A 15,397-nucleotide genomic window follows, 5' to 3' on the forward strand; every position below is an offset into this window, starting at 1 on the left:
GAATTTGAGCAGGAGTACTGCTGCGTGTATACTCTTTTTTCTTTGCCCCTCGAATAAGAACGATCATGCTTGGCTCTTCTTGGGAGCTTTCTCTTCTTGGTATTAACATTTCTCCATCCCTAGCCTCTAATAGGATCAAATTCTGTTTTGCTAATGCACACGAACACACAAATCAGCAAAAGAAGATGTCGGCACTCGATTCCACTTTTAAATAAATTATTACTCCATTTCGAATATTTTGATTCTCACTCTAATTTTTCCAACAAGAAGAACTCGCGGGCGAACCCACATAAACCATAAAAGTGGAAGTAAACTTCTTGCAAAACTCGTACCCTTCGACCACTCCCGCTCGGAAGAATTTTGTACTCGCGAGTAAAATAGAACAAATCGGTTCTCTGTTTATCAAAAGTGAAGTGAATTCTACTGTTGTTGCCTTTTCTGAGGCCAACTACCCCAAAAATAAACTTCTCGGAAGTTTACGACTCTAAAAAATGGCCTCCCTACAACTTTATAGCTCAGAGTTTTGCTTCAATTCCTTGAAAATAGTGGCTTCAAAGACCAACTACTTAATAGAAGTGATTCTCTAAATTGGGCTCTGGGCCCAACTACTCCAAACAAGCTCCGTTTGAGAGTTTCTTCTTAAACGTAGTAGACCCTGAGGATAACTATTCTAAAATAATTTTCTCAGAAGTCATTGAATTAATACCTTGACACACACAGACCAACTACTTTAAAGTAATGACCTATGATTTTATTAGACTGCCTAAGCCGGGTAGGCACCACTGAAGCCAGTCATTCTCAAGAAGGAGGCCTTTTGGTCCAGCTACTCGAAAGTAGTTTCCTCTGATGGCATTTATTCTAAATCACGCCACCTGAAACCAGTTATTTTATGGAATGGGTCTTTGAGCCTAACTATCCTACAGTGGCAGGCTTCTGATGGCATCTTCACTAATGGAGTCTAAGGTTAGCCTCTGGGACAATCAAAGTAATTACAATTGAGACCATCTACTTGGCTGTATAGGTGTTCGTTACCAGCTACCGTAGAAAAGGGGCTTTTCAAACTACTGAAAATTCTAACCTCTGTGGATAACCAGTTACGTACGCCAGTTACTTAAAATTACCGTCCCACATTTGTGGTAATCTCAGGTAGTTGTGTCTGAACTCACTAACCTCAAACCTGTGTCCTATGAGTTTACCTACTAAATGATGACGAAAGATTGAAGCCTAACACCTGATATTAGGTGCTCTATAATGGAGGATAGATACATCCTACTAAAGTAGTGTTCTATACCCCTGCGACGTAATCCAGTACGAAAATTGAAAATCTCTTTTTTTACAATAAATATTTAAAAACACGTTCACATGTACCTATCTACACGACCTTTCAATGTCTATTAGTTTTATCTTGATTTGTTAGCAACATCGTTAATGATTTGTTGAAGTAGCGATAAACAGCTGTTGAAGTATTTGCATGCAAATTTTGGCAACAATCCAATTGAACCGAATTGAACAATTCAGAATGTGATGTGAACGGAAAAAAAGATACATATCTCATCACAATCGTCTGCTCTTGCTATGTACATACGTACATACATACGTACATACATTCATCCATATAAATAAATCAATTTTGACGAAGATGAATTCGGTAGATATGTTCTTATGTTTTGCTGCCTTTTCTTTTCATTGCAAAAAAAAATCCACAGCCACATGTTGAGCGAAATATGTGGTGTGGTCTTTTCCCCACGATATTCCTTTTTTTATTATCTGTTAAAATGAAATGTGAAATGCTCTCTATTATCTAATTTAGACAACAATTAAATAAAACGTAAACACAAATGCGATAGTCGTTGGTCACACACTATGACCAAGACCAAGACCCCCCAAACACGACAAACCCAATTCAATAGGTCAACGAATGAAATTGGAAAAAAAACGAAAATGTCATAAATAGACAGTGGCTTAACCTTCAAAATCGATTTAGATTGTAACGACCAGTGTTGAGTTTCACGCAACCAAAGACAAATTATGTGCGATTAAAGCGTCACGCGATGTATTTTCATTGGCATGAATGTTCTCTTTAAAGAAATCAATTCAAAATAAGGCATGTTAGTAAAACGTCGTTGAAAAGAAGATCTTTTAAATTATTCTACGCATAGATCTATAAAAGGCCATACACTATAAATTGGGGACCTATGAAAAAATAGAACATTATGACCATCACTTAAAAATTGGGGCCTCTGAGGTCAACTAGTCTAAGTTTATTGTACAGGAAAATAAAGGTAATTTGAGGCCAGTTACTCCAAATTGGTCTCCTTTAAGACCAGCAGATCTTCAATAGTGGACTTTGATGGTTACCCCTTTAGACCTTAAAGTTTAAAGTACTGGCCTTTGAAACCATTAAAGGTTGTGAACTTTGTCATATATATTTGGAAGACCTCTTGAAAATTTTGAGTTATTTAAAAGGGGATTGCATACTTTTCTGAAAATCATTTTCTAAAATTGATTTATAACTTCATTCACCTTCAGTTCCGAAGGCCATCACTGACTTCAGTGTCTGAAAATGTGAAGAACCTAGCTTCAGAGGCTTTTTATATCCTCAGATATATGGCTGCAGAGGGTATGTATAGTTTGGTACGGTTAAAACGTGCCTCATCGAAATAACGGTTTTAGATCATACGTCTCTTTGACCAAATGCGTTTCAGGAGATTTGGAGTCGATCAAAGGATGTCCGTCCGTCCGTCTGTCTGGCTCGTTGGTGCGCACGATTGGTACATCGTAATATTATTGTCAAACATAGATCGAGTTCGGAGATGAGCAATATCGGTCCACTCCTTCTGGTACCTTCCACACAAAAGATCAACATTTTCATAGAAAATCACTTGTCTCATGGAACAGGAAAGGATCATTAAATTTTGTTCAACTTTTGCAAATCCTATTCTACATTTTTGTCAGTGCTAGGTCAGGTGTGAAAATGGACAATATTGGGCCACTTTATCAAATACATCCCGCACAAATATGAACATTTTTAATAATTATAACTCTTACAAAAAAAAAAAATAATAGTCCGATTGACTTCAAATTTCACACATCCCAGTATTTTTATCAATACAAGATCTGGTGTGAAAATGGAATATATAGGTCCAGTCTTATGTCTTTCATAAAATCCGGAATAAGCATCCGATTCCCATTAAATTTCACACATCTCAATATCTTTAGTAAAACAAAATCTGGTGTGGAGATTAGATATATCGGCCCACTCCTTGTGGTAACTCCACCACAATTGTTCAAAATTTTGAATGGCCCTGAAGCTCGTAAAACGCGTTGTGAGCATCCAATTCCTTTCACACTCGGCACATTTCAATATTTCTATCAACACAAGATATGTTGTGAAGATCATAGCTATCGGGCTACTCCTTCTGGTACATCCCCCACAACGGGTCAAAATTTGGAATAATTATGTCTCTCATAAAATCCTAAATATGCATCCAATTTTTATCAAATTTAAGACATTTCAATATATCTACCAACACGAGATCTGGTGTGAAGAATGAATATATCGGTGCACTCCATGCGGTATCACCCCACAAAAGGCCAAGATTTTGAATAACCAAAACGATTATAATATGCGAAATAAACGTCAGACTCTCTTCAAACATTACACATCCCAATATTTCGACTAACGCACGATCTGGTATTGGAATGGTAGATATCCGCACACGCCGTCTGATAACTTCCCCACAAAGGGAGACCATTTTAATATTTAACGAATCTCTTCCAACTTGGTTTAGGTAAATATTTATCCCAACCAAAGGTGTGATGTGAATATGGAATTTTTTGGCTAACTCTTTCCGGTACACCCCCCACAAAGGTTAAACTTTTGATTAACAATTATTTGCATAAAATTGGAAATAAATTTTAGAAATTAGATGAAGTGGAATTCTTGGGTCACTCTACCTGGTATCTCACGCAAATTTCCGCATTAGCTTTAGTTTAACTGTGACCATAGGTCTTTGAGGGGGTCACTACTCAATAATTGTGGCTCTAAGACTGCTACTTTAGAGTAGGTGGCCTTAAACAGTACTACTTTAGAACAACTGATCGTAGGGTACAATGCCCTAGAACAACTTGCTTCCGAAAATAATAATGTAGAACAGCTGGTTTTGGAGGCAGTTCTATAGAGACGCTGGTCTCAGAGTACTATTATAGAGAGCGTGAGTGATTGAAGGGTACGAATTTTAGTCTCCTTTGTTTTTTGTTTGTTTTATGTGGGAGTTACTTTTGTTTTAACAATTAGTGTAAGAGTCGAAATGCTCAAATTACAATAAGACTGTATACCATAAGTGAAATCGAGTTTTGGTTGATTTATGTGTTCGTGTTTAGTAGTAGTAGTAGAACATTGGTTTTGATGGGAAGAGAATGGAGAATTTTACTCCTTCTCAAAAATGAGCAAAGCATATTCCTTCTTATTCGAATGTCGTTCATATATTAAGGAATTGCTAGAGGATTTAAAATAAATATATGTATGCATACCGAAGACATCCTTTAGATTCTCTATTAACGGAGGAATATTATACCTCTAAAAATATAATATCCTGTTTAGAGCTTCTAAAAGTAGAATACTTTCTGCAAGTATTCAAAGGGTCTTCAAAGAATCCCATATACATATTCTATCCTTCTTTAATTGATTCTACCTTTGACTACAATAAATATGTCTTCTATAAATATAAACCCTTGAAGGGCTCTCAGGAATGTTATCCACAATCGTGGAATTTTTAAGAATAAAGTTCAAGGGATTTCAGAGCAAGAGTTGTGGAGTAGAATTGCTATTTTTCAAAGTAACAACAGAGATAAAAAAGGGAAGTATTTAGCAATTCTTCCAAAGATTACTAGAATTGTAATCTTGGGTTTTATTAAGCAATTATTGAGGACTTTTAAAAATACTTGGCTTTGAACTGTCAAAGCTACCGAAGTGCATTCGTTACGAATATCTTTCGGATCAATTGTCAGGATTTTTCATAAGCATTTGCGCAGCCACTATTAAAACTCAGGAACATCTTTTAAAGCAGTGATAAACGATTAATTTTTTTTAATATTTGATAGTCCTATCAAAGCCCAAGACTATAACGGAATATTTTTCCCTAAGCTACCAAAGCAGTAATCGATGATTGTTATGAATGTTTTTCTAACGAACACCAGTTTATAGCTCTGGTGGATGGTTCAAAAATATTCTTCAGAGCCATGATCGAGGGCTTTTGACAAAAATGCATTAGAACCATTGAAGCCCATAATGTGAATTGTCTTAGTATCATTAAAGTCGAAAAGGTAAATTTTTTTAGGATCATATGGACCATAAAGTGGATTTTTATAGATTCTTTCAAGGACTATTAGCTACAAAAAGGGTTTTAATGTTTTTGTCGGAACTCTTAGAGATACAAACCTGGTTTATTTACGAATACTTTTTCAGATATATCAGATATGAACGTGGATTCCTTACGAATATTTTGCGGAGCGATTACCTGGGGATTGTTAAGAAAATTTTCCTATGGACAATCAGGAATATTTTTCAAAAGTAATGATAGAAAATGTTTAACAACATTTCTTAAGGACTTTTTAGGGATCTTTAAGAATAGTTGCTTTAAGACTAATCAGAGATATAAACGTAGAGTATTTTAGATTTTTTTGGGTTACCAGGTCTACAATCTTGAATTTTTAAAGAATATTATCACTGGACTATCAGAGCAAAAATCGTGCTATTTTTAACAATAGTTTTCTAAGAAGTATCAAAACAATGGTCGTAGGTTTTTTTAAGTATATAATGGCGATTTTCCAAGAATGATATCCATCCAATGATATCCAGCAATAATCATGAGTTTTTACAAAAATATTTTCAAGGTCTACTACAACTATAATCGTGGAATTATTGTTAAACGTAGTTTATTTGTAAATAAATATTTTTAAAGATAAAACTTTTTATTTGTCGACCATAAGTAGAATGCGTGTCTTTATAATGTCTGCCATAGGTAGAATACGCTTTATAGGGTTTCTCTAGGTTTTCTATACGTGCGTAAATTTTAATTGATAATTTCAAAAAATAGTGAATATTTTTCCATCTCGATTCATATTCAGAAAAATAAAATTCTGACAAATTAAGAAAATTTAAATATTTAATTGGTGTTATTGAAATTGTAAACATCCAATTATTGTTGTGTTTTATTTAACAATTAATTTTTATTTCCGTTGATGGATGCTCACAAAAAAATACATTTCTACCCATACCCCCCTGGAACAAACAATGTTCTTCAATATAAGGGAATGTGGTGGCTGGCGCTCCGGTAATAGTTTGATTTATTTAATGAACATCAGAATGCGTGTGTACAGTCGGTGTTAAAAATGAAACTATCAAAAATGCTTAAAGCAATAATACATTGTATAGCTTTAAAAGTTTACGTTTGAAAATCTTTTAGTCAAATAATTTTAACTGGCCTGGACACAATACGACTCCAGTACAGGGTTGCATCTTCATATTTCCTTCAAACTTAAACTACCCTTCGGGTTGTGAAATAGACTTATTTATTGCATTTATGCAAACATTGTGTTTTTGTGCTTAAGTTTAGATGGATCAAATTTTTTATACCCTCCACCATAGTAAGGAGGGTATATTAAGTTTGTCATTCCGCTTGTCACACCTCAAAATATACATTTTAGACCCCACAAAGTATATATATTCTTGATCAGCATAAAATTCTGTGTCGATTTAGCGATGTCCGCCGTCTGTTGAAATCACTCTAGCTTCCGAACGAAATGAAGTAGATTGATAAAATTTTACTCAAATGTATATTATGTCTGTAGGACTTTTGATATTGAAAATGGTATAGCCCCCACTCGGTATAGCCCCTATATAATGGTACCTCCCTATGGTGAAGTTCGAAATGGATGCTACAGCCTACGTCGGGAGATTGCCTGTGCAGGTCCATATCCTTGTATAGCCCCCATATAACGGTACCTCCCGATATTCGGTATTTTGATGATTTTAGCGACATTATTCACCGGAATTGTTTCAAATTTGGTATTTGAATTTCGAAATGGATACTACAGCCTAAGACAGAAAATTGTCTGTGCAGGCCCAAGTCTTCGTATAGCCCCTATATAACGGTACATCCCGACATTCGGTATTTTTATGATTTTAGCGACATTTTTACCGATTTTTTTAAGTTTCGCATTTGAATATTGTAATGGCTTATGACGAAAGTTACCTATGCAGGTCCATGTCGTCGTATAGACCCTAATATAACAGCTACATTTGGGATTTTTTTTTGAGACTTTAACTGACATTTTAACGGATTTAATTTTTTTTAATTGCCAAATTCGTTTCAAATGGTGGAGGGTATTCAAAGTTCGGCCCGGCCCTGCATTTTTACTTGTTTTATTTTGGACGTCTTCTTTTCATCTAGCTATTTTGAGTTCTTCGACATTTGTATTATATACTTTGTTTTGACCTCCACTGTATGTGTATGCAAGTAATTGCCTTTTTTTCGTAAAGTGGCTGTATAAACATAAATAATAACAAAATTAATTAACACGAATGATGTATAAATCCTCAATCCCGACCTAAGCTGAAACTGAGAATGAACATCTGTTCGGCGATGAAGCTGATGATGGTGGTGGCATGAAATTTTGTTCGATGTGAACTTGTTCGTTCGCACGTGTTTAACAAGTGTGTACTCAACATCTATAACAAATCATGTACGAGTATGTTTGTCAGTCAGTCAGTATGTATGGTTCGGATAAAGCAAAGAAATTCGAAGTGTGTTGAAGTAGAAAAAGGTTTCAAAGAATTATTTCATAGAAACACATTGGGAATGGGAATTTGGGAATTAAAATAATTAGTGCAATTTATGTAAATATTTAAAAAAATATACATACATATTCTGAAATGTTGTCAGAGCTTTTTTCCGGGTCTAACAGGGTAAAAATTGGATTTCTTTTAACATTTGATACTTTTCAAATAGATTCTTAGAGCTATTAATGTTGGTTCTTTAATAATAATTTCCAGAGCAAAAATCGATCGACTTTTACAACTTTTTTTCAGTAATTATAGAAATATTTTCCCTTGGTCAAATCAATAATCGTAGATTTTGAGCTCTTCACCATAGTATGGAGGATATATTAAGTTTGTCATTCCGTTTGTAACACCTCGAGTTATGCATTTTAGACCCCACAAAGTGTATATATATTCTTGATCAGCATAAAATTCTATATCGATTTAGCTATGTCCGTCCGCCAGACCGTATGTGGAAATCACTCTAGCTTCCGAACGAAATGAAGTAGGTTGATAAAATTTTTCTGAAATGTATATTATGTCTGCAGGACTTTTTGTATTGACAATGGAACATGTAGGTCCACGTTGGTTGGTATAGCCTCCATATAATGGTACCTCCCTATTTTCGGTATTTTGGTGATTTAAGCGATATTATTCACCGGAAATAATCTGGTATTTGAAGTTTGTAATGGATACTACAGCCTATGACAGAAAATTGTCCGTGCAGGTCTATGTCTTCGTATTGCCCCCATATAACGGTATCTCCTCTTTTCGGTATTTTGGTGATTTTAGCGACATTATTCACCGGAATTGTTTAAAATTTGGTATTTGAAGTTTGTAATGGATGCAACAGCCTATGTCTGTGCAGGTCTATGTCTTCGTATAGCCCCCATATAATGGTACCTCCCTATATGCGGTATTTTGATGATTTTAGCTACATTATTCACCAATTTTTTTTTCAAGATTAACATTTGAATATTGTAATGGCTTATGAAAAAAAAATTTTAACGGATTTTTATTTCTTTGAAAATTGCCAAATTTTTTCCAAATTTTGGAGGGTATTCAAAGTTCAGCCCGGCCGAACTTACAGATTTTTTACTTTTTTTAATATTTTACCCTGATTTATCCGACTAATAATCGAGGATTTTTAGGAAGCTTTTCCAAGGACTAGCAGAGCAAGAATGGTGGAATTTTTTTAAATACTTTTTTCAAGGACTATCAGATCAATAATCGATGTTATTCTTTAAAAACGTTTCAAAAATTATTAAACAATTCTTGGTGGATTTTTTAAATAAAATTCTCCGGGGACTATAAGGACTATTGGAAAGATAAACTTGGATACTTAATTAATAATTTTCTTAGTAATAATTGAGGAATTTCAAAGTATATTACCTCGAGGTACTATACTATAAAAGAGGATTATGTAAGGCTTTTTCCTAAATAAACCTATAAAACTAAATTCTTTAAAAACATTTTAAGCTGGTCTACCAGATTAATAATCCTGGAATTATGGCGGAATTTATTCCCTTGGTATATCAGATCAATAAACAAGGATCCTTAAAATAAAGTTTTTCCACTGACTCAGATCAATAATTATGAAAATTTTAACATATTTTTCAAATAACTATCAGGATACTATTCGTATTTCTCCAGGGACGATCAAAGATATAATTCTAGAACTTTAAAATATTTGCCAAGGACTAGCAGAACATTAAACGTGTTATTGCAGGATTTCTTTGGACTTCTGAAGCAATAATTGAGAATTAATTTACAATATTTTTCCAAGGATTACTCGTCCAATAGTTATAATTTTTTGAGAACACGTGCCTCATCTGAGACCCTACGTCTCTTTGGATCAAAACCATGTCAAGACATTTGGAGTCGATATAGAAATGCTCGTCCAACTATCTGTCTCCCTGGCTGGTGCGCGCAGTTACTTTCGAAGGTAGTATCCGATTTCATTCAAACTTGGTACATCGTAATATTATTATCAAACTTAGATCGACTTCGGAGATGGGCAATATCTGTGCACTACTTCTGGTACCTTTCCACAAAAGGTCGAAATTATCAAAAAATATTTTTCTATACAGAAAGAGAATGGTTAATCCGATTTTTCTCCAACTTTGCAAATCCTTATACTTGCCTCAGTGTTAGGTCAGGTGAGAAAATGGACATCACAATATTTTTGTTAGCCCAAGGTGTGCTGTGAAGGTGGAAAATATCGGTCCACTCCTTCTGGTACCTTCCCCACAAAAAATTTTTCAAAATTAACGCCCGAATCCATTCAGATTTCGTACATCTCAATATTTCCATCAACACAAGTTCTGTTATAAATATGGTACAAATCGGACCATTCCTTCTGGTGCCTCTCCCACAAAGAATCAAAGTTTTGAATAACCAATACGATTATTAAATCCGAAATAAACATCCGTTTCCGTGTTTATATTTCACACCCTCCCCCACATAGGCTTCAAGATTTAAAAAAAATAAAAACGCTCAAAGAAGGCGGAATAAGCATCCAACTTTCTTTAAATTTCACACATACAAACATATATGCTAACACAAGATCTGTTGTGAAGATAATTTATATTTATCTGCGAACCCCTTCTGGCACCTACCTCACAACAAGGGGGTCACAATTTTCAATATTTTTATTTGTCATAATTGCGAAACAAATTCTTTACGACTTGCTACATCAAAATATTTCTCTCAACCAGAAACCTGAGCTGAATATGGTACGTCACAATATTTTTATCATATTTATTTAGGTTCGACACGAAATATACAATATTGGCCAATTCCTTTGGAATCTACTCCATAGATGGTATACCAGAAAATATTTAAATAATCGAATATTGAGGGTATACAACTGTCGGTAAAACCGACTGATACTTTTTAAATTGTTAAGCATATTTAAAACCTTAATTATTATACCACAAGCTTACAAGGAGTATCAAAGATATAATAGTATATTCTTGGAGAATATTTTTCCAAGAACTATCAGAGCCAAGACAAAAAAAATACTCGTGGGCTTAATATTGATATATAGATGTCGGTTCCCAATATAAACTGCATTATCAAAAACATATTTGAAATTTTTGAATCTTTCCGATTCTAATTCCCAATAAAAAAACTTGGCCCATTGTGCACAAGATAATTTCCTGTCTCTTCTTAACGCATATGGAAGCTGAATAAGTAATGTGAATTTGTAATAGGCCCTAAACCGCCAAATGATACTGGCTTCAGGCATAACAATCGTAGAGAACGCATTTCCTATTTGCAGTAGACGAAGCCATTTGAAAGTTTCTTAATTTATTTAATGGCATGCCATATGATGCCATAGTTTTGTAATTTCATGCTTTAATTATAATGTCTTAGCAGAAATTGCCTTGAAACAAATCTTCCCAAATTTAGCTGATGGGACTATACTTTACTAGAAAAATGAATTAGAAATTATTCTTTGTTACTTTAATGGAATTTTTCATTAAGAAAAACTAGAGCTAAAGTTATGAATTAAATTAATTAACGTTTATGATATTGTCTTTTAATGGAGGATTTTGAGAAAAAGTACAGAAACCCCCAAAATGGTTTTATGGTTTATGGTATAAAAATTTATGGATATGATTAGACTCAAAATAATTTACTTACAATTTTTGAGCCGCTGAGAAGTACATCCATTTGTACCCAATATACCCATCCATCCGACATACTTCCCATCTCCAACCAACCGCCTTTCACTTATTTACTTTCTTGCTCAATTGTTTATTTACTTAACGTTATAAACAATTACCTCACTTGGTGTAAATTCATTCATAACAGCAGGGAAGTGGGTCAATTTAATTTTCGTACAAAATAATTTTTCCAATATTCTCAAATAAACAAAAGTTTTGTGTTCATATTTTATGCCCGGCACGGCCCTCTGCCTTCCGACATCCGCCATCCATCCTTCCACACCACACTGCTATTCATATGAAAATATTCCCATTCATTTAATCAATACGAATGGAAATTGAATACAAACATATTGATATATTTATTGACGCCATGGGGTGCACGAAGGCGCAGACTGGCTGGAAAGAACGAATGAAAGATTGGTGGCCAATTGTTGTGAACATGTGAATTGATTAAGAAGCAATTTGTCCGGACCAATTAATATATTTTACATATCGACCAATCGATTTGATATGACTGTTAAATGCATACAAATAAATAATCACATGTTCTAATCGTGTTACTACTGCCTTTTGGGGTGGGGGTAATATTTTGAGGGTGGGGGAGGTACTTCTGGAGAAAGTTAAGATTATTTTTTAGGCGTTTTTTGAGCAATTTCTAAGGTTGTTTTTCAAAGGGTTATCAATGGTATAATCATGATTTTTTTGTGAATTCGTATTGTTTTTAAGAATAGAACAGTGTTGAAATTTTGTTTGGGATACCGTAGTTATTTTGTTGTTGCAAATATATATATTGGGTGTGATAAGAAAGTGCAACGAAGTCGAACATCATAATTTTTACATTTTTTTAAATTTAATTGAATGAAAGCAAAAATGTCGGAAATAGCATCGAATTTTTGAATAAGTCTAGATTTGATCAATTTGGTCACCTTTGGCACGAATTATGGCCTGCAAACAGCCATTGAAACCGTCGCACGCTGCCTGAATCTTGCTCTGCGGTATTTTGGCTCATTCCCGGCGAAACGCTTACTTGAGGTGATCGACACTTTCGTATTTTTTAGTGCCAACCTTGCTTTCCAAAATGCTCCAGATACAATAGTCCAACGGATTGGTATCCGGAGATTTTGGTGGACATTGTGCGCTGGAAATGAAGAGAGGAACCTCATATTGTAACTATTCTTGAGTGGCGAATGCTGAGTCCTGTTGGAATGTCCAAGGTCTGCGGCCAAGATATTTGCGTGTCCAAGGCTTTAATACACTCTCCAGAATAGTTTCGTGATAATATTCGACATTTATTCTGATACCACGGTCGATTAATACCAGCGGAGAGCGACCATTGGCTGTTATGGCGGCCTACACTATCACCATGGTCTTCGCTTGAGTTCTGGTAACCAACCGAAGGTGGACATTTTCAGCTGACCTCTTTGGCAAGTAAACACGATCATTTTGTTTGTTTAAAAACTGCTGGACAACGAATGTTTTCTCATCGGAGACGGAGTAAAACAAATTCGTCAGTTCACCACTTCCGGCCAAGCGAAGCAACTCTTTAGCTCTTTTGAATCTATTTTCTTTCTTTTGCGGTGTAAGTTCTTGCACTTTTTGGAATTTCAGTGGAATATTGCGATATGATCTGTTCAACTCACGAGCCATTGTTCGGCCACTGCGACGCGGGTTTCGATAAAGATGATTCATTACTTTTCGAATCATTTCTGCTGTTTCATTCCGTCCACTTTCTTGACGTCGCGCTACGGGCTACCAGTATCACGGTAACGAGCGATGGCATGAGACATCAACAATTTTTTTTTTTTCATATTTAAAAGCTGGAGTGCTCTAACCATAGCCACTTGTGGTTTTCCAGCCAAATATAAAGAAATCACGCTATCACGCTTTCTTTTTTCTGAAAAACTCTCACAAAAATGCTGGAATAATCTTAACAGCTGTCTGACCAGTGGCTTAGAAATGACAGCAGTTTTTTTTTTGCAGTTTTTTCATCTCACCCTGTATTTTCCAATGGCTATCAGAGCAATAATCATATAGTTTTAAGAAATTTATTGCAGGGACTATCAGAACAAAAATCGCGAATTCCAAAAAATATTTTCCCAAGAATTATCATGACATAACCCTCAGTCATATAGCTATAGAGTTATATATCATGTGATACGGCCAAAGTGTGCCTCATCGAAATAACGGATATAGACACTAAGTCTCTTTGAACCAAATCTGTTTCCGGACATTTGGAGTCGATCTAACGGTGTCCGTCCGTCCTACCGTCTATCGGTCTGTCTGGCTGATCCGCATGATAACACTTGAAGGGAGTATCCGAATTGATCCAAACTTCGTATATCGTAAAGTTTTTTATCAAACTTAGATCGAGTTCTGAGATGTGTAATATCGAAGCACTCATTCTAGGACCTCCCCCACAAATGTCAAAATTTTCACAGAGAATAAATGAACAAAAAGGTATAAATGAACAAGAAGGTATTCTGATTTTATCAGAGCTACATCAGGTGCAAAAATGAACAATATCCTCCTACTCCAAATTTTTAAATTATTATACATCAAAAAAGTCTCCATTTTTTTAATTTTTCGGACATCTCAATATTTTTGTCCATACAAGATCTAGTATGAAGAACGGTACTTTCAGGTACCATCCCCACAACGGGTGAAAATTTTGAATGACCATGAAGGTCATAAAGCGCGAAATAAACATCCGATAAAATTCGTACTAGACACATTCCAATATTTTCATTAACACAGGTATAAGGATACAATATATTGGCCCACTCCGTCTGGTACCTGCCCCACAAAGGGGTCAAAAGTAATATGAGTAATCAAAATGCTCATAAAATGCCAAATAAGCATCTGATTCTTTCTGAACTTTCACACATTCCAATATTTTTACTAACAAAAGATATGGTGTTGGGATGGAATATATCGGCCCACTCCTCTTGATACCTCCCCCTCAACGGGTCAAATTTTTGTATAATTATAACTCTTATAAAATACCAAAAAACATCCGATTTTTTTTTTCAAATTTCACCAGAAAACTTTTTTTATTGAACCATGGATTTACCCCTTCTGGTACCTGCCTCACAAATGTCCACATCCCAATATTTTTATCAGAAGTAGGAGCTTAAAAATCCAATGTTATGATACTGGCAATCCTTAAAAAGTATTTGTAAAACACTAAAATTTATATGTGAAAAGCCCCGACACATCAACAGTTTTAATGCTGTAATACCCTGAAAATATTGGGAAAATATTAACAGTATTTATTGACCTTGAAAAATATTTAAGTCCGAAAATGGCACAGGGGAAAAATTATTAAAATGAAATCCATGATAATGACACATGAAGCCCCTGAGTGTATTTCTTGAAAAAATCCACGATTATGAAAGTCCTAACAAATATTCTTAAAAAATCACAATTATGGCATAGGAAGTCTTAAAATGATTATTTAAAATAAACACGATAACAGTACACGAAGTCGGTTTAATAAACTTAAAAATCTTCGATAATGACACAAGGACTCTTGACAATTTTTCTTTCAAAATCCAAAAAAAATATATATTTGTAAAAATCAACTTTTAAAAAATCTTAAATTCACCATTTTCGCATAAGAAAACCATTAAAAAAGTCTTAAAAATATCCGATATGGATCAGTTTGCCCTTAAAAAATATTCTTGAGAAATCCACGATTAGAAGAACTAAAAACACACGTCTATGACACTGGAAGCTCTTGAAAAAATATTCTGAACAATCCCAAATTTTGAACAACATGTCCTTAAAAAATCACGATTATGGTACCTTTGTTACAATATAAATGTCCACTATTTTTGCACAGGAAGTCCTTGACAAATATTCTTAAAAAAATACAAGATTTTGACACTGAAAATCAATGGAA

General features: G+C 34.6%; 1 protein-coding gene across 2 annotated transcripts in view; it reads left to right on the forward strand.

Annotated features, from left to right (window-relative positions):
- Nucleotides 1-15,397, forward strand: part of LOC101895767 (adipose-secreted signaling protein) — a 62,195-nt gene that overhangs the window by 39,452 nt on the left and 7,346 nt on the right. The window contains exon 1 of one of the 2 annotated variants that reach the window (XM_020035068.2): nt 15,103-15,296. The exons of the other annotated variant lie outside the window; for it this stretch is intronic. Within the exon in view, the coding sequence (XP_019890627.1) occupies nt 15,272-15,296 (25 nt within the window). The 5' untranslated portion in view covers nt 15,103-15,271. Of the gene's footprint in view, nt 1-15,102; nt 15,297-15,397 lie in introns of those variants that run through there. 2 annotated transcript variants of the gene reach the window in all.

The sequence above is a fragment of the Musca domestica genome, unplaced genomic scaffold, assembly GCF_030504385.1.
Source record: "Musca domestica strain aabys unplaced genomic scaffold, Musca_domestica.polishedcontigs.V.1.1 36, whole genome shotgun sequence".
Taxonomy (NCBI): domain Eukaryota; kingdom Metazoa; phylum Arthropoda; class Insecta; order Diptera; family Muscidae; genus Musca; species Musca domestica.